We start from the raw sequence: 27876 nt of genomic DNA, 5'->3' as shown, positions 1-27876 counted from the left end.
GAGTGTCCAATGGCAGGAGCGGGGAGGCGGTGAGGGAGGCGCAGCAGCGGCCAGGCCAGCTGCAGGAAAGCTGCGCGCTGCTCTCCTGAACCAGCCGCTGGGGCCGCATCAGGTGGAGATCTGTTCATCAGCGCAGCAGCAGCAGCACAGATCACCATCAGACTCCTCCTGCTCCTCATCTCCGCGGCTCCAACTTCACGGGTTTTGTTTCACCTCTGAAACTGTTTTTTTTTCCTTCTTCTTTTTTTTTTTTTTGCCATAACACTCTCTGAACAAGACAAGTGGAAACCTAGAAAAAAAAGACACCGGCAGAAAAAAAGGTGAAAATATGCTCTATTTTTTAATAATGTAGAAAATTTAGATATTATGGTTTTCTATTTGTATTATAAGGTTAATAAACGGTGTTTCTTGGACGGCAGATTTGTAACACAGCTGTGAGTTCAGTACCTGTTGCTGTGTTATTAAGAGCTGAAGCTATATTAGACAGAGGTGCTTGGCAACTCAGGGACAGACGGGCTATTCTTAAACGCTCTATTTTGACTGATGTAAACAATTCATTAGGAATCATCATCCCCCAAATTATTCCCAGCTTTGAGCTTTGGGATTCTTTCTCATTGTTATTTTAGGTTCTTATAGAATATAAGATATACGATATTCGATATATAAATGTACGTTGGGCCCATGCCATGATAGCTCCTCTTCCACTCTAAGATAGATAGATAGATAGATAGATAGATAGATAGATAGATAGATAGATAGATAGATAGATAGATAGATAGATAGATAGATAGATATTGAGCCATTTGTGGTAAGTTCTCTGACTGCTTTTCCACCAAAAACATGAAGGTCAAATGTCTTTATCATGCTTAGAGTGTGTACCATTGCTGCTCATATCAAAAATATCAAGGCAATTAAATTATCTCCAGTTAAAATTAGATAGAAATTTCCTCACCATTACTCTGGTCAGGCCGCTAGTCAGTGTATGAACTGTCTGACCCTCTAGCTGACAGGAGCACACACACATACACACACTCACACACACTTGAGGCGACTTTTGTGTTTCTACAAGTAAACACAGATCAATAAGATGCAAAATAAAATGAAAAACATTGATAAATTAAAAGAAACCGATAAGTACTAAAAAATGTAAATTTGTAAAATTTCTAATTTTACAAGTCTGAAATGTTTAAGTTACCAAGTACAATTTTTTTAACAGGTCCTTGTGATGTAACAGATGCTTCATCCCTTTTTTAAATGTGAGATGCAGAGAGCATGCATTTCTTTGCAGCGGAGTTTACTGTCAGTCTTCAGGGGACTTGTACACTAAACGTTCACCCTGCTTGGACACACCTGGTTTAGATTTATCACACACTGGATCTGTCACTCTTTCTCTGTCTAATTCCTTAACCCACTGATAATAGGAATTCCTCTCTAGTCTTACAAGTTATTTTACTCTCACTAATGCGCCATTTGGCCATAAAAAGGAAGCATGGAACCAAACTAGTCTATAGGATGTTCGCACACAGTAGATCATTTAGTAGAACATCATTTTTAAACACATTTTTAAATCAGCCGTGTTTTTCACTCCTTTGAACATTACATGATTTGTTAATTTTTTTTGTTGCATCTGCAAAATAATCTATAAACATGGTTAATATACATATTTAAATACGTTAAAGAGGAGAGAAAAAAAATTACTGTTAAAAGGGGGTAAGTAAAATTACTTTTAAAATATGATAAAGCGGTTCTATGTGTTTCTAAAATGACAGATTAAGTCTTAACATCATAATGATTCAATAACTCTTTTATAAATTACGGCAATATTAGAAGATGAAGAAACATTTGTTTAAAGACATTTTTCCAACACTGCATAAATGTGATTTTCTTCTCCAAGTTTGACTCAGTGGTGAAAAAAGTGATGTAGTTTCTCACACTACTGCTACCACTTTATACAGCCTAGCTGAGGGTGAAGGATCGAGGTAGCATCTCTGGGCGATCAGCTCCCCTTCCTTAGGTACATGCCTTTTTATCAAATAGCGTTAAATGATCAATGGACTTCTACGTTACTCTGCTTTGGTTAAAACCAAATATCTAACATCTCATTGATCCTTGATGTGACAGAATTCATAAGACTTATTTGGTCTGATTTGAATTGAGTTTGGAGCTGTGAAGCTGGATAATAATCAGAGCAAGTTTGTCCTGTAGAGTACGCTGAGATGACATGGGTTGTGTTTTGGTGGTATACAAATAAAAAATAAATAGAAATACCTCCCATCAAATGAATCATAAGCTGGTAAAAATGTAGATCTTATATTCACTTTATTGTTACCAATATTGATGTGTCTCTTTTGTCGTGTTGTTGGAGGACATTAATGAAGAAGACAGATTTTTTTTTTTCAATATTAAGGATATATTCTATTGGTGTGAACGTCATTACTGCTATTTCCCATTTTCATATTGCAGGAGTTTGAATACCAAAACAAGGCATCTGTCAAAACTCTAAATATCAGTTCAGAGTAAAGTTAAGAAGCCAGTGACACAGTGTGTTTCCTCTTCCACCACAAATGGCCTTCTATCTAGCCACATTTAACACACGTTAATGCCAATGCCTCTCTGAAATCTCTTTTGATGTCAGATCATGAGTTTAAGTTAATGTGCATGCACGTGTTTACCATGTTTCTGAAACATTTACACGCCACCGTGATCCGAAATGACTCATGGAAAGAAACCCATCGAAGCAGAAACCTCAATTCTCTGCAAATGCCCCACTTTTTTCCCTTTCTCATTCATGCGTAAAGTTTACAGCAGTATGAGCACATGGTGCGTACATTATTAAACAACACTTGTGAGCTAACTCTGATCTTACTGATTGAAATATTACTGTCTGATGAAGTTTTCTCTGCATGCTTTGTGTCCTGCTGATGTTTTCCCTGGTCTTAAATCAGAGAATCCATTTGTGTTGCAGAGTAAACCTGTTGCACTGAGTGCTGTGTGTTTTGCTTTTTAAGTTTCTATGAGTGGATTCAACACATTATGACAGTGCAGACAGTACTTCTGTCTCTTATTCATGAGGTTTTCAGGTATATAAGAATAAGATACACCTTTTCCTTCTCATCTCCTTTTTTTACAGAGGCGGCTTGTTTTGGATTCAACTTAGAGATCCGGATTCCTTGTTTAGAACTTTACACCAACAGGCTTCAAACAGCCATTTTAACGTGGGAAATCTTGTATTATGAGCCTTGAACAACACAGCCAGGCTTTTCCTGCCCGTCTTGGCCTTTAGGCTCTTGACAAACCTGTGAAACCACAAAGAGCTCTGCAGCCAGCTCTGCGCTCCCCGGCTGGATGCGTGGCTATATTTACTCATTTAGTGGTGTGTTTTTCACAGAGCAGCCTGTGGCGCTTGATAGCTGTAATTTGGTTATTTGGTAGATGAGGGGAACCTTCTGTAAAGATGCAAGATAAAGATCTTTTTGCGCTGCTTAAAACATACGTCCCACTTCCTTGTCTTTCCACCCATGAAAAGTCTTGATATGAGGTTAAATTGTCTCACTTCTGGTGTGAAAAAAAATGAACCGCTTGCGTGGACCTAGTGTGAATTCTTTGTGGTATCAAAGTTGTCAGTCAGATATACCAACACTGGTTTTTGTGGTCCTATTTGTCCATTACGTCCTTTGTTTTGCCGAGGTGCGCGCTGCTGCTCTGCAGGATTCGCTGTTAACTTGTCTCATGTTTTGTGCAGCAGATTTCCTCTAACTTTATAAGGTAATTGTCAAAGAGGTGGATTCCACCAGAAGTGACCCGAATGCATTTGTGCCAAGCTTACGTTGAGGAGCAGCGGGTACTTCAGGGGTCATGGGAACATGGGCGCCATATCCGCTCAAGCAGCATCAACAGAGGCGAGCGACTAAATTTAGCAAACTCTGCTACACGTCCAGAATTAAGGGGGAAAACCAACAGAAATTCCTCAGGGGTCAGGAGATGTATTCTATAGTCATATAATAAGGATAAAGTAACTGTCAATGTTTTCCACTGAAGCAAACAGGACTCTAGGAAAAGTCATTGATTTTTCTTTTCTGTAACACCAAAGCTCTGTATTAAAGGAGCAATGTTTTGACTGCAAGTAAATAAAGAAAACATTCTCAAGCCTGCCACCCTCCATCCACGGCCTTGCCCTCTGCCCCTCAGAGTCTCGCTTTCTCTCCAACCTCGCTGTGCATGAGAGACGAGTGGGTGGCTAATGTTGTGGGCCATCTTTCAAAAACTCACACACCATTTTCCTTCTGCTGTTTGGTTTAAGCTATTGCCTGCTGAACCTCTAAAAAGGAGCCGTGGACTGTATTTTTAACCCCGTCTCTTGGGGCCAGGCGGTGCATTTGAGCACCGCGCTGCTAGACTGAGGGAAGAGTAACGCACAGACTCTTTCAGTCTGCGTGGACAAATGGTCTGGCAAAAGTGGTTCTGACTTTAGACCACATCGTCTTATGGTGGTAAAAATAAACGCTACCCCCCTGAACAGAGAGGAAGGAACCTGAGTCACTTCGACCAAACAGAGGACATGTTCTCAACAGATCTAAACTGATGTGAGAGACTTACAACAAAAAAGTGGATTTTAATTAATTAAATGTAATTCTGTACAAAAGTGAAGAATATTTTCTAGAAGTTCTGTAACCAAAAAGCGGCAAATTTAACTTTGTCAAGAGTATTGTAGCCAGGATATTAGTGCTGGCCTGCAATTGATCAAAAACCATTGGAGTAAAAATGTCTTAAATGTATTTATCCTTAATTTGAATTAGCAAATAAGATGATGTCCCAATGGAATCATATCAACCTTAAAATAAGAAAATTAGATATTATGCTCTTGAAATCAGAGACTGCAGGTGTTTTTTTCTTATTTTAAATGTAAATTGTCTTGTTCCATTGGTAAAGTGCCTCACTTACCTGATTCTCAATTAAAGAAAAAATGCACTTATTTAAAGAAAAATTTACTTTTTGCTGTGTGAAATATATGCATGCAAATAAAAAAAAAACTAGAATAGAAATATCATTGTTTGTCGCTCGGTGGAGAAATTTGAGACATTTATTAATGCTGTTGTCCACAAACACAATAACAGGCTTGCTGGAAAAAAATATTATTGTTTTCAACTTGAAAATAACAGTATGGTGAATGGAACATGCATCCTTTACCTTCATACCACCATATAAAATTCACTGAAATCAGCTACCAGTTCAGAAATGTGGTCCAACTGTGTAAAAATTAATTAGAGCTGCCATGTAAAGGCCTCAGTGTTTTATTAGTGATCAGAAAGCTCAAAAGGGAAGAGTTTGTTGGCAGGACAAACATTAGTCATTTACCACACCTCTGGTGTCTATTCAGAAGATGCAACAATAAATCCATGGGCGTAGGTTTGCACAGGGACCATAGGGACATTTCCCTACCAAAAGTTTGGACCGACCTACTTTATCCCTACCAACAATTACATGTGAATAACATGTTTATAATTTTCAATAAAACGTTGCAGCAGTAGAGGACTTCTGGATGGAGAATATTGACAGACGAAAACATGTTTTATCTAAAATGCAAAATGTTTATTTATTTTTAGAATTTTGCTATAATTCCTGTTCTAAGTGGGTCACTCTTTGAGCTAAAGACATGTTTTAGAGTCTCTACACTGAAACAAAAATTGGAACCACTGTTGGCATTTATTAATCATATTTAGTTACTTTAACAATTGTTTTATGTCCTACCCTGCTAACATGAAACTATTGTGTTAAAGTAACCAAATATGATTAAGTTAATGCCAAAAAATGGTTGCATAATTTTTTTGCCATTGTATACTACAGCTCAGGATTAATCGATTACTTAATTTGCTGTTATTTCAATAATTGTTTAATCCGATTAATTGTTTCAGACCTAAATAAAATACATGAAACAGAGTAACTACAGCCTAGATGTACAACTTGTAGAGTGAAGTTAATATATAAAATGCTCAGTGTTAGTTCCTCTTCTACAGTAGTTCCAGCGCTCATGTACCGGTAAATACAATACATTTATTTGGCGTCCCTTGAATCTATTATTTCGCTTTGTTTCATGATGCAAAGATAACATTTAAAAGATAAAAGTGGGTTTTACCTCTGTTTACCTCTGCACAATTCTATATTTTCAAAATAAAAAAAGTATAAATCCACATATAGCAGACATATTTAGACTATATTCTGTCAAATAGGCACAGATTTACCTACCGTCTTAGTCACTGGTAAATTCAACTGCAAACCTTTTCAAAGTGGAAAAAACTCCTAATTCCACATTCAACAGAGCAAGTTGAGCTTCAGTCATTGATAAACCGATCTAGTGTGTGTAGTGCTTATAAAATTTGTATAAATGTAGAAAGAAATGCTGCTTTTCTCTTTAAATGAAATACACCCTGATTTTCATGTCAAGCATGAAAAAAAATTAGCATGCATGTTTTTGCATAGGACCAATGACATCAGACCAATAGTGTCCCTACCAATGTTGAAATCAAAGCTACGCCCTTGAAGAAAGTTATACGAAGTGCCAATTTGTTGTTTGCAAAAAAAAAAAAGTATTGGTGTCAGTATCATGGGGTTGTGACCTGAAAGCTCAAAGGGTTGAGCCCGCGACAGGATTTATTGAGAAAAAAGTTCACTAAAGTATATGGTGTCATTTGTCCACAGGTTTTACGACAAAACATGGGAAGAAAGAAAATTCAAATTTCTCGGATTCTTGACCAGAGGAACAGACAGGTGAGTCTATAAATAAAACTTGGTCTGATCATTTTTGCACTTCTGTATCGCTCACATTATCTGTTACTGAAAGCAAATATACTTAAAAAGGAACCAAAAGCATATGAAAAATACATTAAATAATAAAAACAGTTCATGCTTCATGCCTTACAATACAAACAGCAACAAGTTTAGTTCTTATTAATATAGCAAACAAAAAAATTCAAAAACCACACAAAAAAAATAGAAATACTATAGAAGATTTAGGAGAAACAGACACCATAACATGACGCCCTGTTACTAAAATCCACCTAAATTAATGAAAAATAGTGAACTTTGAGGCAGGACAGGACAAAAAAATAAAAAATTAATCATAGGTAAATATCTAAAATCCAGCGGCTGTAGCAGCAGAAGACATGAGTTGGTATTCAATTATTATAGGTCAACTTATTTTTCATTTAAATTCCTTTTGTTCCATTGTTAAGACATATCATTAGGAAAAAGGCACACAGTGTTATTATGGATGTGCAGAGCTGCTCTATGTGGCATATAAATCCTCACATAGACTAAGACAACTTTTATTGTCACTTTGTATACATAGTGTATACAAAACGAAACTTCATTTTGTACAGCTTTCATGACATTTCCATTTCTTATAGTGCAGCAGTGATCAAATGTAAACATTGTGGGAGAAACAAAAAAAACATTTAAAAAAACCCCAATATGGATCCTCACAGTAAAAAGTGAGTAAAATCTTCTGTTTGTTCTTATGGACCGTCGCACAGGAAATACATTTATTATCCGATCGGCAGAAGAGCTGATTTTTACTGGGAAGGATTTCTTCTGTTTGATTTTGTTTTTCCTTTTTTCATTTCACATAAACTTTGCTGAAAATCCAAAAAGCAGCTTCTTGCAAAATGATACATTTTTATGAGCTCTTAATTTGTGCTATATTTAGATTTTGGTTCCAGTATGAAAATCTATTCTTGATTCCATTAATAATCAGCTGTAGAATCTGTTACCTCAGCCTTAGAAATATGTTGACATTTCTGCACCATGTGTCACATCAAAGGTCAGCTATGCATATCATAAGAGTCTGCTGAAGTTTTGTCGAGACGATGCACATGGCTGTAAGAAACAGAGCATTTTCTTACTGCCAACTAAATGGTATAACTTTAGAAAATGACATGAGAACGTCGACAGGCTAACACGGGATAACAAAATGAGTTCAAACGCTATAAAACAAAGGATTTTCAAGTAAAGTTTTTGTCTTTGAGAATGTTATAGTTTAAAAGTACACAACATAAACCAACAAAAAGAAAAGTTATATTAATTTTTTTTTGAAAGGTATTTAAATAAAAAGTGACATTTAATTAATTACTCTCAATGTTCAGCACAGTTGTTTTTGTGTCATTTTGTCTCATGTATCCTGACAGTTTTATGTGTCTGAGGAAAGACAATAGTTAGATTTAGATTTTAGATTTATTTATTTTCACAAATCAAAATTGAAGTTCAGAATACATCCATAAGATAATATTGAAAATAAAAATGAGTAAAAAATATTGAAAATACTGTAAGAAATGATTGTGGGAGAAACCCCTTATACCAAAGGCCACACACCTAAAACATCAGGCAGCTCACATTATAAAACACATTTCAAAAACAGAAAACAGGAAAAAGCATGTACAGGGCGACATTATTTTTACATTTTAGTTTTCAGGGAGTCAATATTTATTAAATCATGCATCACTGTCCTTGTTGGATATCATGGTTTCCTTCAAAGACTTTTTACCATTTATCTCTGAAGATTCCAAATATTTTTCATATTCATTCCATAATTTTGCACCAGGATGTCGAAAAGAAAATTGCACTTGAGTTTTAGTACTTAATGGTAAATGAAAAGACAAAGCTTGTCTCTCTAAGAATGCATTCTGCAGTGGAACTATCAGGAGACTGACCTTGTTTTATCATAAAAACAAAGGTACATGTTTGATAAATATAAATTTCATAAATATTCTACAAGCAGTAAATTGGAGAAAAGGGGAGCATCAGCTGAATCAACTTTAGAAAATGTTCCTAAGTGAATAAAAACTTTTTGTAGAAGTAGGATTTTTTTAAGATAACTAGGAAATTTACTTATTTGTATGTGAATTTATTGTAACAGAGAAAAAAAATGTGGATTTAACAAAGGATTACATTTCAAATCGATTTCATTTCTGTTGCTCCCAAAAAAAAAATATATTTGCTAGCTTTAAAAATGTTTAGCTATTAAAATTTAAAAGAGCATTTCAGCAACATTACATTTTTCTAGCACTGCAGAAAAATTATTCTAAAATAAACTATTTATTTTGAAAGGAAAGTAAAAAAAAAAAGGAAAGATAAATGTTTTCTATTTTTTTGTTCGATGTTTGAGCTTTCCATCTAAAAAGAAAGCTTGAACCATTGATAATTAACAAAAACAATGAGACGAGCTGTTAAAACCACCTTTCTGTTGAATTTATTATTAAAAGACTTTTCTCACTTGGTTTTAAAAGAGCCACAGTGGAGGGGCCAAAGATTCACACGTGGCCTCGGAGCCGTTGGTAGCAAACCCTAGACTATGGGTTAATGAAATATGTGTCAGTGGGAGAAGTCTGCTTTTTAGAGAAAAAGACCAATTCACAAAAAGATTATGTTGATTTTTTACGCAACAAGAACTAATAAATGTATAATATTTTCAACCTTGTTTAAAAGCTATAACAGCTGGCGTTTATTCACAGGACGCGGATTTGATTGATTTTTTTGTTACCACGGCAGGTGACCTTCACCAAACGTAAGTTTGGTCTGATGAAGAAGGCGTACGAGCTGAGTGTGCTCTGTGACTGCGAGATCGCCCTCATCATCTTCAACAGCACCAACCGTCTGTTCCAGTATGCCAGCACGGATATGGACAAAGTGCTGCTGAAATACACAGAGTACAGTGAGCCGCACGAGAGTCGCACTAACACCGACATCCTGGAGGTATGCCGTTAACTTAGGAAAAGGATGGCAGAATTTTCTTTTAATTAAGTTGTTGCAATATAGTTTTTGCAAAAATGAACATCAGAAAAAAATGTTTTTGAAATAAATACAAATGCTTACACTAGTCCACCTATTAACACACAAACCTAAAACCAAGAAAGCCCAAACATATGAAAGGACGCAAATGTTGGAGAGGTTGTAACGATTGAAGGTTTGCTAGAGTCTTATTAACAGAATGTTTTATTTGATGATGAAATAACAGTTATAAACGTTGAGACAAAAAATCAAGAAAAAAGCAGTTTTGTGACCATTTAGCAGCGACTGGTACGCTCATCATGCACTCCTTTGCCCTGCATCAGACGCTGCGCAGAAAAGGCCTCGGTCTGGATGGCTCGGAGCTCGACAGCGAGGAGAGCGTGCAGGCTGCTGCAGACAAGTATTCTGGCAGCGACAGCATGGACCTTTCTGTGGCTCGCCAGCGTTTCTGTGTCAGTCAACACACACTTCTGCTTTCGCTCACCTAACACAGACACACACATAGAAATTTGAAAACACAGATGCTCAGCTGGTGACAGGCTGGAAGTTGAACTGTGGTTCTGATTCTTTATGCTTCGTCCTTCAGCCTCCCTCTCTGCTGTCACCAGAGACCCAGTTCCTCGTGTCTGCTGGTTGTGAAAATGGTTTCCCCAACTCCTCTGCATGCGCCGTGGCTCCCCACAGGCCAACAGGATTTAAAGCTCTGAGCTCACGTCCAGGATCTGCAAGCCCTGCAGCCCCGCACGGCGCATTCATGTCCCCTCACGCAGGTCAGCACAGCAGCTCTTATGAAATGCTGAAAGCTTTTTGAAATCATCTGACATTATTGTGATTTACAAAAGTACAATATTAAAAAAAAGAAATTTTTATTTGAAAGAGTTTGCATTTAAAGCCATTAATCTGAGGCAGAGAGTTTCAGATAGAAATCCGTCCACCATTTTCTTTTCATGTAGCCTTCATGTGTCTGCTGGCAGCCCAATGTGCAGCTGGCTGTGAACTCACAGGAAGTGTGTGTGTGTTTGCACTAATCCACACATGCAGTAAGCCTGTTTTGTGAAACTGGCCTTCCACTAGTGTAACAGCAGCTATAACCAGTTTTGTGGTTTTTACACAGAATGCATCACACCTGCCTATCATGCCAGACTTTTATATTTTCATGACCACTTCATTAGCTTCTGATGTTTCTAAGTTAATTTGTTTTTCAAACTTTTTAATGTTTATTTCATCTTCTCAAAAGTGATTAAGTCAAGTTGTGGAAAGCTTCTTACTGTTGTTCTACATAGATGGACAAGTTTATTTATTTTCATGTCTTAGATTGAAGAGTGAGTCGCTTCATAAATGATTTTCTGCACTTTATTCACTCCCTGCTCGTCTCTGGTCTCTAGGCATCGGCTACTCAGTGTTCTCTCATGGCAACCTGAACCGCGCTCTGGACATGAAAAGCCCTCCTCCTCCTCTCAGTCTGGGCAGCGAAAACCTGCGGGCAGATGCTGCAAATCAGGCCATGGGGGCTGCAAGAGCAAACCACAACTCTGCTGTGAGTTCCAGCTGCATTGTGATCCAAATTAGACAATCCACCACAAGCCTAGCGTAGAAGTCAAATGTTACAGAATTTCACAGTTTGGTTTATCAGCCACCCTCAGTTCTCACTTTAATAACCGGTGGCCAGTTTTGAGAAGAGGGACTTCGCTGCACATCTTGTATGACTGTCTGTGTTTCTCCTGATTGCCAGAGGAGTCTGCTGTACCAGGGCCTGCATGGCAGCGGCTCTATGGTGGCCATGGGTAAAGCAGGGCTCCTGGGTCACAGCTTCGGGGGCTACAGCCTTCCCTCAACTGGAGCTTCTGGTAAATCTGGTTGGAATTATTCCATAATTATGTAAAATGGTATATAAAATGCTCTGAAGGACTCTTTCTTTTAAACCCCTTCTACTTTGTTGTAACTTTGAAGGGTGTTTTTTTTATGTTAATAACAAATATCTTAGCATAATAGTAAAGAAAAAAGGCTAGGCTCCTGATATTTGGTAGCTATTGTCCGTTTAATGCCTTCGTTCAAGTTTTTTTTTTTAAACCTTAAACCTGATTCAGTTTTCTTCCCCTCCTTTTATTTAACCTGTCTGCCGTTCTTTATGGTTTAATAAAACCATAAAAGCTACTGGTTTTACTGGTATCAGAGATATTAATACAAATCCACACCAAACTTTCATCATCTTTCTTCAATGTTTCTATTTTCCACTGGTCTGCTGGCTCCATGCCATTGTATTTTATTATATCAGCCCTTAAAGTTCAAGTTTATACTTGATTCTTTTGAGATTTGTAAGAAAGGCAAATTGTGAGTTTGGAACAAGACCAGAAATGGGCATGTTTGTGCTTGAAGTGCTTACTTCTTAAGCTAAGGCTAAAAATGGCAGGTGACGCTACTAAGAAAGTGACACCTCCATTGCACTGGGAAGTACATCCGCTTTAAAGACGACTCTTGAATCTGTTGCTAGTTTCGACTTCCTTGTTCTATTTTTTCTTCTTTTTCAGGTTTTTTGTGATTATTCTATTTTTATTTGCTTACTTGTGGATATAAGCTGTTTGTACACTCTTAACTATAAACTAACTGTTCCTCTGGTGTAGCTTTCAAACAGTAATCGTCTAGTTACCAGTAGAGAAAAAGTCAAGAACGGACATATAATCCGCATTTTTGCCAATTCAGTCAGCTTTTCTTCCATTGCTCGTGTCCACACCTATAAAACAAGAACTATAGCGTTAACTTCCACAATTTCATAAACAGCGAGTACATAGGAGCTGTCTCACGATTTAGTTATTTATTAGAGCTGCATGGTGGTCCAGTTGCTTTGCAGTAAAAAGGTTCCAGGTTTGATTCCCAACCCGGGGTCTTTCTGCATCGAGTTTACATGTTCTCCGTGTGCATGTGTGGGTTCTCTCTTGGTACTCCAACTTCCTCCCACATTCCTAAAACACACTGGTGACCTGTCCAGGGTGTAACGCCACCTCTCGCCCATAGACTGCCAGGGATAGGCCCCAGTCCTACCATGACCCTGATGGAATAAGCAGGAGAACATGTATGGATTGATTTCTATCTATCAGATCTAACCCATCTATGGGGCCTGATGTCACCTCCAGTCAGGGCATTTTCTGAGGAAAACAAGTTTTCTTTCAGTTCCCGTATGACTTTGGTTCCTTTGATTCACAGCTGGTTGTAGGCTAATACAGTGTTTCCATGCCTTTTTTGAAAGTGGAGAGTATAATTACTGATTAATAAATAAAAACTATTTCACTTTATCTTTTACTTTTAGCATTTGGTTCTTATCATTTTATGCTTTCCATCTTAAAATCAAATATAAAAACAACATTAATACGTTGCCTGGAAGTTAATAAGCAATTTAAAGACATACAAAATAAAATATAATATACACCTATATTTATAAAACTAGAGCTCCACTCAATAACTTCCTTATAATCACATTTAAACTTGATGAATTGGGAACAAAATACAAAACAAAAATTATCTTCGGACTGACTTAGTTTTACTTGTTTTCATCAAGACACCCGAGCTGCTTTGATGACCAGTGTGAAAAACAGCTGATCCCTGGCTGTTCTTTACATCCAGTCTGTTCACCTGCTTGGTTTGGATGTGAACCAAAGCTGAAGGTGAACAAAAACATATAAAAATAACGTATTTGTTGGTTGATAAAAGCTTGTTTAATTTTCCATTTGGGTCTTCACAAAGCAAAGCAGATTGCAGCCCAATTTTATTTTACTACCTAAGAAATAAAATATTTTGATTTACCCCTTGCAATGCACTCGCAGACCACCAGGGGTACATGTACCCCGAGCTGAGAAACACTGGCCTAATAAACAATATGTAATATAAATAATTTTGTGGCTCATCAATGGGGCTCTGGGTTACAGTTTAACCGGGCTGAGGTTAGGTGGAAAGGTTAATGTAAAAAAAGATAAATACCACAGAAGGGCCTTAGAGTCCCGGGGCCCTGAGACCAGTACCAGCTGTTGCATAATCCTCCAATCAAGAAATGAGAAGCAGCATTATTTTGCTCAGATTTCTTCCCATGAGGCAATCAGTCAGAGCAGAGAGAAAGGTTGTGGGTGTCTTTAACAAAGAGAGATGCAACAAAAACCTGTTTAGATCAATAAGATAGGTGACTTACTGAATCCCTTAACTTCTACAGGGAGAAGATGGGTCAGGGATGGGTAATTTCTTTAGTTTCAAAGACATTTTCTTCAGAGGTTAGTTTAAAACCAGAGCTTTGACCTTGTGGTGAATTTAGATACATTGTATTTGCTCTAAAGTCAAGATAATGGCTTCATGTTTTTATAAAATAGAGTATTGGTCTGAATTAGTTGGGATTAGATGCTGATTTCTAGTCTGCTAATTATCTGTTTGAAAACTTAAAGTGCTTTGAAATATTTCTTTTACTTAAAATTTACATTCTGGAATTTCCATCCCCTTTTTTAACTGCAACACATCTTTACAGCAGTTCCTGCTGGACAGATTTATGCTTCTCGGTATAAAACTTGATGCATGCCGTTTGCTGTGATTAGTTTGTCTTTTTAAGCAGAACAGTTTGTTTGTGTTCGTGTTTTGAAAAGCCGTTTTGATGGTTCAGCTTTAGCCTCCTTAAATGCATTTCAAGTTAACCATCACAGAAAAACCTTACAGCAAAAATTATTTTCTTCAGAACCCTGATAAAATGTTTTTATGTCCTTGCTGTCCAATTTTTCTTAATATCTGTGTCTGTTTCTCTTTTTTAGAGTACACCCAGCCTGGTTTCTTTCACTCTGTTAGTTTACAGCGCGGAACAGTGACTCCCTGGCAGCACGAAAATCAGGGGCCTCATATAAGCTCAGGGTAGGTCCTAAAACTGGTGTTGGAAATGCAAAACATTTATCTTTATATATTTCTGTCAGCGTCTTCCTCCTTACTGTCAACCATTGCATCGTTCAAACAGCACCTTTCTTTAGGGATGTGAGTCTTTCACTGCAGAGATCCAGCTGCAGATGTGAAGGAACAACAGGGACAGTTTTGCAGTAGTTTAACTTATTAAACAGGTCTATTTTAAGGCGGACACCTTCACTAATAAAAGACTAACTGCTGTGATAGAAAGAGGAAATGATGTTTCAGCTTATCGAGCATTAACAGATTACAGTGGTGGTCAGAAATCTGTGATTAAAGTGAAACCAGAATCCATCTGAGCTCTTAGATAAGAAATTGCTTCTTCAGTAGTTTGGTGTTTTTGTTGTCCAGCATGGAGCAATATCCACAGCTGATACTAAGGCTTGAATCTGAGCTGATATAAAGGTATACATATCCAAATGTAAGATAAAAAAACAAAAACAACTAACAAGCAAGAAAAAAAATATAGATTATAAACACTCTGTCTGTCTAGCTCTAGAGGTATTGATGAGCAGAGAAAAAAATAACAAAGTACAAAGTCCTTACTTAGACATTTTGGCTATCTATACTTTACTGGGATAAATACTTTTTAGACGACTCTTTACTTCTACTCCTTAATTTTATGAAAACATAGACTCATTAGTTTTCTTTCATTTAAGCTCATTTTTGTTATGGCCTTTGAAAAAAAACATCAAAATAATTTGTTTCATCCAGAAAATGTATTTCTTTGTGTTGGACTTGTTGCTGCCCCAACGTGTTGTTCCCCACATAGCAAAATAAATGTTTTGCCAAGATGATGCTTAGTTAAATTAGACATTGTTACTATTAGTTATAAAGATAAGAAAATGAAGTTTAAGGAAGTTATCATGCAGAATTGTAGAAACATTTTCCTTTAATAGGGTAGTGCAGTAAAGCTTCTGTTCTTAACATTTTTTCCTGTATTATTTTTACTTTTACACTTTTACTTGAGTAAAAAGCTGAAATTGATTCTTTATCTTCTAAAAACGTGTTTTTAAACAGTAGGATTTATACTTCTACTTGAGTAATAAACATTAATATTTTTGACACCTTTGTTAGTGAGTGAAATTGTTTCCTTAAACTTATATTTTACGTGTCATTTGTAGGATGTCCAGTGGGGGGTGCTCCTTCCCGTCTCAGTCTTGCTCATCAAACTCTCCTCATCTGCCCTCCTTGAACCTCAGCATCAAATCAGAGCGAAGCTCTCCTGACCACATGTGCTCTCCAACCTCCCCTCGCCTGCACCACCTCAGGCAGCATTCTCCAACCAGCAACCCTGATTTAGCTCGACACACCCCTCCAGAGGCTCACTCGACCAATAGGACGAAGGAGCTTCCCAAAGCCGGATACCCGCAAGGTGGAGAGGAGAGAGGGCAGCCTCTCAGGCAGCTGGAGATGAGCGATGGTTGGCAGAGATAGTGGTCTGCCGCTCGCTGACACCACATCTAGTTCAGCAGCTCCCAACCAAACAGGAGGGGTCCAGATGAACGTCCTGCTGAGGGACACCCTCCTCTGTCTCCTCTCACAGAGCTGGGCTCTACAGGGTGGAAAAGAAATCCCCCTTCCATCACTCACTTCATCCCATGAGGAGACAGATGCATAAGGAACTTTTTTTTTGTTTTCATTTTTCTGTGTTGAAAAAAAAAATTGCTTGGTTTATTTTTGTTTCTTCATTTTGCAGCTTTTTGAACATAGGTAGAACAACTGAAAGCCTGAAGATGATGCTGAAAATATATTTAGTATTTAAAACAGGCATTGCTTCTGAGTGGGAACTGATCCTAAACATGCACTGCTCAAAAAATTAAAGGAACACTTTGAAAACACATCAGATCTCAATTGGGGAAAAAATAATGCTGTTTATTAATACTGATATGGACTGGGTGATGTGTTAGGAACAAAAGGATGCCACATCATTTGATGGAAATGAAAATATCAACCTACAGACGGCTGAATTTAAAGATACTCCAAAAATTACAGTGAAAAAATTATGCAGCAGGCTAGTCCATTTTGCTGAAATTTCATTGCCCCCACGTGCGTGTATGCATGCCTGACAACGTCGGGTCATGCACCTAATGAGACGACGGATGAAGTCCTGGGGTGTCTCCTCCCAAATCTAGACCAGGGCATCACTGAGCTCCTGGACAGTCTGAGGTGCAACCTGGCTACGTCAGATGGATGGAAACATAATGTCCCAGAGGTGTTCTATTGGATTTAGGTCAGGTGAGTGTGGGGGCCAATCAATGGTATCAATTCCTTCATTCTCCAGTAACTGCCTGCATACACTCGCCTCATTTGCATTGTCATGCAAAAGGAGGAACCCAGGCCCCACTGCACCAGTATAGGGTCTGACAATCGGTGGATTTCATCACGATATCTAATGGCAGTCAGGGTGTCGTTGTCTAGCCTGTATAGGTCTGTGCGTCCCTCCATGGATATGCCTCCCCAGACCATCACTGACTCACTACCAAACCGGTCATGCTGAACGATGTTACAGGCAGCATAACATTCTCTACAGCTTCTCCAGACCCTTTCATGTCTGTCACATGTGCTCAGGGTGAACCGGCTCTCATCTGTGAAAAGCAAAGGGCGCCAGTGGCGGACTTGCCAATTCCGGTTTTCTGTGGCAAATGCCAATCAAGCTCCACGGTGCCGGGCAGTGAGCACAGGGCCCAATAGAGGTTGTTGGGCCCTAAGGCCACCTTCGTGAAGTCTGTTTCTGATTGTTTGGTCAGAGACATTCACACCAGTGGCCTGCTCGAGGTCATTTTGTAGGGCTCTGGCAGTGCTCCTCCTGCTCCTCCTTCTCGCACAAAGGAGCAGACACCGGTCCTGCTGATGGGTTGTAGACCTTCTACAGATTTCAGCTGAAACTGATTAACAACCCCCTCTGCTACTTACCTGACCAAATCAATATCCCTGAAGTTCAATTAACTTGATGCTATACTCTGATTACAAAGTGTTCCTTTAATTTTTTTCAGTCTATAAAAGTTATGGGGGGAAAAAATCACTCTACTAGAAATGCTCTTAGACTTCAGCGTGCAAAGACTCTGTTCTTTCTAAATCACCAGAATTTAGCATTTGTTCTTCCCACATCTCCTCTAAAAGAAACAGGCTTTAACAGCGACTCTAAATCACTACATATGAGGCCTGTAGAGGGTGTAATCAAACACACCTGCAGGGGAAAATGTTAACTAATTATCAACTAATTAGTCCAAATAAGGCAGTAAATTTATTGTAAAAAAAAAAAAAAGTGCAGGATGAGGCTTGATTGAAAAAATAAATAAGGCCTGAAAGTTTAAATGTCTTGATAAAAAACAGTCAAACAAAATGCAGCAAAGTAAGTTTATATGTGACAGAAAAAAAAGATTATTCTCTTATATTAAATTTGCAAACTAATATTAAATTTGTACACACATTGAAAAAGAACAATGTTATATCATCTTAAGACTAAATGGGCCTGCCTTAGGTCTTTCCTTACTCCCACGTTTAGGCTTTACTATTTTTTTTATCTCCTAATTAAATTTAAACTGCTCCTCGCAGGCCTTATGTTAGATAATGCAAAGAAATATCCACATGGTCCTACACGCACAGAGGCAGCTCAGCTGATGTGGTGGAAAAGCATTACTTCAAATTAATATTTTATTCTTGCAGCATTATGTCACTGAAACTAAAATATATCCCTTTATCTGAGCATGTTTTGGGGAGGGTCTTCAGCTCGCCACTCAGGCTTCTGTCTGGTCAACACTTTGGGTTTACTCAGCTTTATGTCCTGGTAAGTTTAGACGTTGGTTTTTATGTTAAATCTGGTCGGTCCATCATAGTCTATAGTCCAGAAAATTGGGCTGTGTTTGGTTGGTCTGATTTTGTCCCAACAATAGACGTTTAAAATACAATGCAAACCCATCTATCGTCTTTTCAACAATCTGAAAATTGCAGCTTTTCACATTTTCAACCAAACATAGACGTTGTTTGGTCGTAAATTATATCATCTGTTCAACCAATGTTTGCTCGGTGGGCATGTCATCTAAAACAACCAGGCCCACAATACAGTACAGTGGATCCTCCACTGTACTGTATTGTTATTGGAGATGAGGTCCTTTTCCAAATATTCTGGATTTATTTTACAATCGATCAAAGCAGCATCGTTTCAGTGGAGAAAAACTTTTCCCTGACATTTCCTCCATAACATCAGTGTTATGGAATACCAATTATGTGTGGAATACCACACTATTTTTTGAAAGCCTTTTTCTTCCTTTTCTTCACCGTGGGTGGTGGGAGGAAATACCTGGAACTGCCCCCTTCCCTCATGGACCCCTTTCTCAAAACTGATCGCATCTAAAAAGCAAAGTTTTGTGACATTTTTAAGATATGTTGGGGAATCTGAGTCTCCTAGATTAAATTTAAAACAATCATTTCCAGATCTTTACTAAATTTCACCCGGAGAAAATGAAGGTTTTATTTAAAGATGAATGTTTTTTGTTTTTTTTCCCAAGGTCATGAATAATTAATATGGATGATGCTGCTTCATTTAACGAATGATCCAATAAGGCTTAGCTCCTGTCTCTCTTTCACCTGCTCTTCATGTCGATATTTCTCGCTGCTCTGCTCATAGAAACGTGAGAATCTAAATAAAAAACTTTACATTCACTTGTGCTGCTTTTTATATCTGCTTATGGTTTATTATTGCAAAATAAACTGCTTGATGTGACAAAATAAGGTCAGGACATTTCCAGATCTTGTCCTGCAGGGGGCGATATTATGTTACACTATAGCTGCTGTAGGCTTTCTGCTATTGCCAATGGTTATCTGAAGATCTGATCAAACTGCTTCAGACTGATCAAACCCCCTCATAAGATTATTTAGTTGTTTTTTTTTTAAGACATCCTCATCCAGCTGTGGAGTTAGCTTTATTCTCGTTTTATGCTTTTATTAGAAATGTTTTTATCAGTACTGGGTCTTATTTTTACTTAGATTCTTTTTCCTAAGGTTTGTGGAGTTCCTCTCTAGTAAAAAAGAGGTTTTTATTTGATGTTTCTTGTGAATCCTTTTAAATAAAAACATTTTAATTTGTAGCTGTCAGTCCTGGTTTCTTTAAGCAGATAACTATGGAAGGTAAAATGTGATTCTGTTGAAAGTTTTCTACGTCTGAAGGCCGATAAAAGGGGCATTTATTCTGCACCTTTTAAGTTTGTTTTTTTCTCCTCTTTACCTGGTTTCTGTTTATTTGAACCCACATGCAAACAGGCTCCCTCATTATCATGTCAGGGCTGTCACACTGTTCAATACGCTGAGGAGAGCCAGAAGAGCCTTCCTAAAAGCCTGGAGGCTTTTTGTCTGGGTAAAAGAAAATAGATCTAAAATTGTTCTGTTTAAAAGGTTTATTTCCACTGCTGGTCGTTCTAAGAGGATGACGGTACATTTTAGAGCATTTGCTTTAAGTCACTATAGAATAGCTGCTACCAGCAGAGATCAACTCTGTTGTCTTCCCTCCAAAATCCGAGAGACTTTCACCAGGGTCATGTCTGGTCTCCTCCCAGGAGAGCAGCTCAGCTCAGTCTGCAGGGCATGTCTGGGTCCTCTGCAAACACATGCACAGGAAATCACTATGGCAACCATAGCCAGCTGTAGCGAGAAGCTGCAGCTCAGAGAAGAGTCTAAAAGTAAGCTGAGGCCTTTTGCTCCAACACAGAATCCTCCATCAGCTCATTAACCAGAGCCAGAAACCCAGACTTCTCATGTTAATGATTACAAATATGATCCATGATCAGTTTATCTAACTGCAGCTCAAGAGTCTCCAGTTTGTCAGTATTTTCAATTAAATAATGGGAATCCAACAAAATGACCAGAAAATTTATAAAAGTGCTGAAATTCAGATTCTTTATATTTCCTATATTTTCACATTCCAAAATTTTGATTACACTGCATCAACTCCTTCAAAATGATGCCCATTTGTATAATCAAACCTTCTTCTGTCACATAAAATCCATTTCTGAATCCCAACCCTTCTTTCCTCTGCCTAACCGAATATTTGCCACAGCTAAAGTGAGCTAATGTTTCCAGACTGTTCAGGGGCATTAGGTTCATAGTCATCATCAGTGATTAAGGTATGATCCTCTGGAGGCCGGGGTCAGAGGTCAGGACACTTCAACCAGACACTCATTTGTTATGCGTGATCCCTTCTGTCCAATGGGGCACCGGTCCCAGAAAAGAAATCTCCCGACACAAAGCAGAACAAAGTGAGAACGACTGCATTTTATAAAATTATGTTTTCTTTAATAGGCTGAAGACCAAAAAAATGCATCCAGAAACATCTTCATATAAACTTCACAGTACAACGATTTCTAGATGATGTCAAAATAAAGACAAATCAGTTCCAAAACATCAAACTGTACCTATTTCTAAAGTAAAAAGTATTTAATGTGAGAGAAATAAAAAGCAATCCATCCAATATCTAAAACCCATCTAGTGTTGAAATAAAACCAAATGTGTTTACATTGACAAACAAACAGGGAGAGTTTGAAGAGACTGATATTCCCTGAGCTCCCAGGCACTTCGGTTAAAACAAAGAAACTCTTCAGTGTTTTGGCCTTCAGGCACAAATATAAACCAAGTTTGTTTTGCCTGAACTCAACATTTTCAACATCCATGCAAAAAAACTCAAAAACTGCAAGAAAATAAACGGTTAGCACTCTGAAATCGGTTCTTTAAGGGAAACTGAGTCCCTTAAGCAAAATATCTCCTCTTCCAAATTGGAAGTACAAAAACCTGCATTAGTCCCATTAAATACTTGAAGATCAGCAGATCTTTCGATAAAACACTGATTCAGACGCTAGACTAAAGCTGCAGCAGAAGCTCCTACAATGTAGCTGGGGAGGGTAGGCCTGTACAGGAAAGTGTGAGAAGGTTAGCTGCTCAGTCCGCTATGATGACAGTAGCAGATCAGATTCAGAACTATTAATCACTGTGTTTAAAACAAGAAAACTAAATTCTTTAAAGCCATTTAGAGCAGCAACAGCAGGTTTTTTTTTTTTCTGGGTTCACAGACTTATCAGGTAAGAAAATAGCACATCACATTATAAAAACAAAGAAACCAAAGCAGTTTTATGATTAACTGCCACTCTCATAAGCCTATGCTAATTAACATTACCAGATTCTCCGGTTTTCAATGTCTGTTGTGTAAAAAAAAAAAAAAAAGGTAAAACATTGATATTAATTACCATACTAAAAGGCAACTATGTCCATGCAAGCTGGAGTTCATGCATCAAATTTTCTAGATAAAAAAAGGGAAAACAATGCAGTGATAGAAAGAAAATGGCTGATTTTAAGACTATTTATTGAACATGATCTGATTGTTAACTCTTTTTGAGATCAGTGGATACTTTGTTGATTCAGAGTACAATTTAGCTTTGTGATTAGAACTTTCAAACCAAATCTAAATCCTCTTCACTAAGTAAAAAGACTTGAATCCTGAGCTGGTTTCTTCAGTTCAGGGTTGCTCCATTTCTTACTCTTGGCCTTACGATGCATGAGGGTTTGGAGCACCAAAGGGAAAGAATAGTGTCTGATGTTGTAACATTAGAATACTTAACTTTACAATAACAATGAAACCAGTTTTAAATATAAAGGCATTAGAAGTTTTTTTTACATCTGAAAAATATGTCTTTGCAAGACTAACATCAGCATCTATAGTTATGCTGCTATAGGCTTACACTGCTGGAGGACATAGGGACCCCTTTTCATCTTTCTGCTTCATTCTTTCACTATTTTCCCATTCTGAAGTATTTCTTAGTTCAATCTCTAACATTTTGCTCTCTCTGTTTTTTCTCATTATAGTAGCTTCATCTGGTTTGTTCCTGTTTGGCTGTGACTCCATTTTGGAGAGAAATATCAGCTGTGCAGCTGCCATCAACACCTTTGTTTATAAATGATGGAGCTTGGCCTGTTTTTTAGTGTAGTCCTGATTCTCTGACTGTTGCTAACTGTATGTGCTCTCTGCATCCTCTGACATGGGAGCTGGCTTGGAGCTCGTCTGCCTGGCTGTGTGTTTCCTGGACGGGGCCGTCTGTGGAGCTGGTTTACCTTTTGTATCTCTGCTTCTTTTTCTATGTCTGCTTCTGTCTCCTTGAATCACAGTGGGCCTCGGCAGATGGCCGCTCAAACTGAGCCTGGTTCTGCTGGAGGTTTCTTTCTGTTAAAATTTAGTTTATCCTCTCCACTGTCGCTACAAGCAGGCTTGGTGTGAGGGATTACCTTCGAGTTAATGCAATCAGCTAGTTATCATTAGATAGAAAACTTTGAACGAATCTGACTACATGATCTTGTTGATTTGTCTCTGTAAAGTGCCTTGAGGTGAAATGTGTTGTGAATTGGTGCAATATAAATAAACTGAATTGAATTGAATTTATTGCCATTAGGCTGAAAAAAAATCCTTTCCCCTTTAAGTGATCCAACTACTTTTCAGCATAAATATTGGCCTTATCTACTGAGGTCAGCTCTTTTCTGTATGATAGAGTTTAATGTTTTTTTTTATTTTAGCATATAAACAAAAATAAATATTATGAACACTGTAATTAAGTTAAATTCTACATACCATATAGTTATGTTATTTTATTCAGGGTAAAGGCCTTCTTGAAGTTGACACATTTTATCTATTAGGAAAAGAAGGTTAAAAACTGTATTTGATTAGTAAAGTAACCTCTGAGGTGCATAAATTTATAGTTCTTTCATTAAATGAGCTAAGATTGTTTTCCCACCGCTTTGAATTGGGTTAAAAAGGGAGGAAACATGAAAGTATTCCTCCAAATGCCCAAATGATTCTTCCTTTACTAAATCTGCCGCTACAAAATAAATGCATGATAAACAAGCTTTCTTTGTAATAAAAGCTCCAGTTCCTTCAGTATATTTGCACGTCTGATGCTGGAAGCCTGCTGGTCGATACAGCAAAGTTTTCCAAAAACCACGGTCAGTCTGTGGTTCTAGCTCTTTGTCACTTGCCCCTTTTTTCTGTCTGCAGGCATCCAGTCCAGCAGCATCTTTTACACGGAGAGCTTGGTGTGATTTGCAGAGACATGCATCCTGTCCTCCAGGTTCTTCAGTTCTGCATCAGGTACTGATGGAAGTAGATGCCAAACAGGGAGCTGATCACTTGGCAGGCAGCCACCCACCAAGTGAGAAAGGCAAAGAGACCACGCAGAAATATAGGAGTGAGGACAGACCGCAGCGCAGCGAACGCCTCCAGAAGATGTGCTACGGTGGCCTGGATGTCCTCCTCCATGTCTTCCATCCCTTCTTCGTCCTCATCCAGACCACCGGACGCTACAGGCGCTGCTGTGGGGAGGACCAGCGCTGGCGTCACTCCCGGAGTTTCCTCGTTATCAAAACACCAGGAGTAGTTCCCTAGAAAATAAAGTCAGAGCGTAAAAAAAGGAGTCATCTATTAATGTTCATTACTCAAGTAGATGCATACCTCCTATTGTTTAAAAACACTATAATAGAAGTTAGAGCATCAACTTAAGCTTTTTAACAAAGTAAAAGTGTAAATCTACCATTTTTTTAAACTACTTAAAGTATCAAAGTAAAAGTAATACAGGAAATAATGTTAGGAATAGATAATTTCAACCTCATACAGGTTACTGCACTACTCTATTAAAGGAACATTTTCTACAATTCTGCATAACTTCCTTAGACTTAATTTTCTTCGTTATATATTTTTGTAACTAATGGTAACAGTATCAAATTTAACTTTGCATTATCTTGAAAAACCTATTTATTTTGTATATGTAGTGAACAACAAGTTGGGGCAGCACCAAGTCCAACCACAAAGAAATTAACTATCTGAATGAAACGTATTATTTCGATGGTTTTTAATTGTTTTAAGTACAAACAGATCATGAAGAAAATTAGCTTAAGTGAAACAAAACTAAAAAGTCTGTTTTTAAAATGTAAAGAGTAGAAAGTGGAGATAATTTCAAAAAAAATTTAAAGCCAGACATACTGTAAAATTTTTTGCCCTTTTTGGGCCGATTGTTCAGTTCCGATCAGGAATCGTAAGTTCAGGAAAAAAAATTAAAATGTTTTAGATTCAGTCGGCCGTCGTGACATGTTTGTAGGTAAACCCTGCTTTTGAAGCAGAGCTACGGGCCGATTTACCAGAACCGCGAGCACTGCGCAAACAAGGGAGTCCTTCTTCTTCTTCTCCCAGATTGACAAGTCTGACCAGCGCCATCTCTCAGCACTGAGTCCAACGTGCGGTTTTTGGACGTGCAGTGTGAGCAGGTAGATCACATGAGAGCGTCGGCCACATTGTGAGAACATGCATTGTGAGCTGTAAACTTATAAACCCTGTGGTTTGGTTGTACAGTATGAGCTGTAGCCGAGTACGATGAAAATATCACACACTGTATGTCCAGCTTAAAGGAGAAGTTCGGTTTTTTACACTTTAAGCCCATTTTCTGTAGTGTCCAGGATGAACTCGAATGAAGGACACCAAAATTTTGACAATTGGTNTTTAAAGCCAGACATACTGTAAAATTTTTTGCCCTTTTTGGGCCGATTGTTCAGTTCCGATCAGGAATCGTAAGTTCAGGAAAAAAAATTAAAATGTTTTAGATTCAGTCGGCCGTCGTGACATGTTTGTAGGTAAACCCTGCTTTTGAAGCAGAGCTACGGGCCAATTTACCAGAACCGCGAGCACTGCGCAAACAAGGGAGTCCTTCTTCTTCTTCTCCCAGATTGACAAGTCTGACCAGCGCCATCTCTCAGCGCTGAGTCCAACGTGCGGTTTTTGGACGTGCAGTGTGAACAGGTAGATCACATGAGAGTGTCGGCCACACAGTGTGAGAACATGCATTGTGAGCTGTGAACTTATAAACCCTGTGGTTTGGTTGTACAGTATGAGCTGTAGCCGAGTACGATGAAAATATCACACACTGTATGTCCAGCTTAAGGAGTAGATATAAAAAGTTGTCTGAAAAATGATTACTCCACTAAAGTATAGAAAATTACTACTTAAGTAAACATAAAGTAATGTTACTTAACACCTCTGCTTAGAAACAGTCATGACATTGAATTAACAAGTGAGTGAAAGGCCTTTTTCAGAGGCCGTGTTTTACCTACCGAGCACCTTCAGCGCCAAAGTGGAGAAGAGGATGAGCAGAATAGGAACTAAATACTGGAGTGTAACCACGGATAGGTAGCAAAACACTCGTGTGACCTGAAATAAAGCAAAATATTTCATGAAGAGGGAAGCAAAAGTAAACACTTCACTTTACTAATGATTGAGAACGAGCAGTGACCTTCCTCTGGATATCAATGGCAGCAATACGTCCCGCCTCCTTCCTCATCTGCTCCACCCACTTCTGAGCCAGGTTCAGGTAGGCCTGCAGGTGGTACCGGGTCAGTCCCAGCCGCAGCACACACAGCGCCACGATGATCCACAGTCGCACGGTATCAAATGCTTCACTGCTCACACTGCAACAGGAAGGAGGGAACATTTCTTACTATTCACCGCCTCCATCAGGAGGATCAACCACAGCTGTTCACTTACAGAGTGACAGAAGTCTTTCCCATCGGTGCATTGGCCAAAAAGTCTCTAGCAATTGGTTTCACCCACAGAACCAACACGACCACAGGAGATAAGAAACTCAGGTGAAGCAGAATCCTGTAGAAGGACATTAGAGCAATCAGTTAAACCCTGCAGCTGTAAGAAGAGTTAAAGGCAGTTTTTTTGTGTAAGAGTTCTTACTGGATGAGCGGGCGATCAGAGTTCATCTGTACAGCATCTAGATGGGTCTGGGCCAGCCTGAGTCCAGGGAAGGCCAGGAGGGAACCAATGTAAGCGCAGACAGCAGCCAAGCCCAGCTTCACGCTCAGCTTAGTCACTGGGATTCTGTTATGGAAACAGCCAGAGGATGGCGTCCTTTAAACCGTCTCACATCTAGACAGGCCAGTTCTCTGCTAAAACACTGCAGGCGCTTTGCCTCCATGCACAGATACTCACGACCAATCGGCATAGCCCTGCTGTTTAGCAAATGTTTCCAGGTTGTCAAACAGGTTGGAGAAGCCGGACTCCAGTCCAAACTCCAGATAGTCCTCCCTGACCACCAGCACCAGCATCGCCACTAGCAGAGACAGGAAACCAAAGGCGAGGCACACGGAGCGCTCGCCGCCTTCCTCCGAGCGGAAGTAGTGACTCATGAGAGTCTGAAGGGCCTTTCTGAAGGTTAATGGTTAAAGAGGAGCAAACAGGTGGACTTGTTTCCATAAATAGGTCATTGTGTCGCTTCTAGGGCTGCAACTGATGATTATTCTGCAAATCCATTTATCTGTCAATTATTTTTTTTGATTAATCCATTAATAATCAGATAACCAACAGTTCCTTAAAGAATACTTTTTACATACTGAAACCATTCGAAACTAAATATTTTCCACTTGAGGAGTTCTGGATAGAGCAGATCTACACACTAAAGTTTTTTTTTTTTTTTTATCTTAAAATGTAAAAATATTTATATTTTTACAATTTTGGTATAATTACTGCTCCAAGTGTGTTTCTGTCAGCTAAGGGCCTGTTTTAGAGTACATACTCCAATTAATGATTATTTGATTACTAAATTAGTTGATGATTATTGAAATAATTGATTAATCATGATTAATNTAAGGGCCTGTTTTAGAGTACATACTCCAATTAATGATTATTTGATTACTAAATTAGTTGATGATTATTGAAATAATTGATTAATCATGATTAATTCGATCAATTGTTTCAGTCCTAGATGCTTCACATTTTTATTTCAAGAATTTAAAATTTCGCAAAAATTCTTCTTTAAAATTTATCAGAATGGTTATTTTAACATAAACCATTGCTTTCTGGCCCGGTAGAAATGTTTCAAATTTGAAAAACATTCCAGAGATTTGGTGCTAATGGCGCTGTTGTTGATTAGGGGTGGAACGGTTCACAAAATCCACGGTTCGGTTCGGTTCACGGTTTCGTGGTCACAGTTTTCGGTTCGGTATATGTTGATGATGTTGGTCGTGTTGCTGTTAGACTAAAAACAAAATTTGTTGCACAATGCTTGCACACTGTTGCACTTTTATCCACAATTTTCTTTCCACCGTCATCGTAGGTCACTCTAAATGCAAAGTGGTCCCATACAGCAG

At 38.3% G+C, this 27876-nt stretch overlaps 2 protein-coding genes across 2 annotated transcripts in view; one reads left to right on the top strand and one right to left on the bottom strand.

The window, feature by feature from the left end:
* Positions 1-8: 8 nt before the first annotated feature.
* mef2b (myocyte enhancer factor 2B) lies at positions 9-17550 on the top strand. The gene is made up of 9 exons (XM_015399424.1): positions 9-320; positions 6697-6765; positions 9541-9744; positions 10104-10232; positions 10367-10550; positions 11166-11317; positions 11513-11627; positions 14562-14658; positions 15828-17550. The coding sequence occupies exons 2-9, from the start codon at positions 6712-6714 to the stop codon at positions 16138-16140; spliced, it is 1248 nt and encodes a 415-aa protein (XP_015254910.1). The 5' UTR covers positions 9-320; positions 6697-6711; the 3' UTR covers positions 16141-17550.
* A 5490-nt stretch (positions 17551-23040) lies between these two features.
* Positions 23041-27876, bottom strand: part of tmem161a (transmembrane protein 161A) — a 14889-nt gene continuing 10053 nt past the window's right edge. The window contains exons 6-11 of the mRNA XM_015399421.1: positions 26720-26935; positions 26465-26608; positions 26267-26380; positions 26016-26190; positions 25837-25933; positions 23041-24117 (exon numbers count right to left, since the gene is read on the bottom strand). Of these exons, the coding sequence (XP_015254907.1) occupies positions 23813-24117; positions 25837-25933; positions 26016-26190; positions 26267-26380; positions 26465-26608; positions 26720-26935 (1051 nt within the window). The 3' untranslated portion in view covers positions 23041-23812. The remainder of the gene's footprint in view (positions 24118-25836; positions 25934-26015; positions 26191-26266; positions 26381-26464; positions 26609-26719; positions 26936-27876) is intronic.

This window comes from Cyprinodon variegatus, unplaced genomic scaffold, assembly GCF_000732505.1.
Source record: "Cyprinodon variegatus isolate N-32 unplaced genomic scaffold, C_variegatus-1.0 Scaffold1011, whole genome shotgun sequence".
In the NCBI taxonomy this organism is placed as follows: domain Eukaryota; kingdom Metazoa; phylum Chordata; class Actinopteri; order Cyprinodontiformes; family Cyprinodontidae; genus Cyprinodon; species Cyprinodon variegatus.
This window is presented reverse-complemented; position numbering and strand designations above follow the sequence as displayed.

Excerpts from the sequence above, each read along its gene's own strand:
- mef2b (XM_015399424.1), top strand. The coding sequence starts at position 6,712 with ATGGGAAGAAAGAAAATTCAAATTTCTCGGATTCTTGACCAGAGGAAC. Across the intron at positions 6,766-9,540 it reads TTGACCAGAGGAACAGACAG|GTGACCTTCACCAAACGTAA; the intron begins GTGAGTCTATAA and ends TTACCACGGCAG. Across the intron at positions 11,318-11,512 it reads GAGCAAACCACAACTCTGCT|AGGAGTCTGCTGTACCAGGG; the intron begins GTGAGTTCCAGC and ends CCTGATTGCCAG.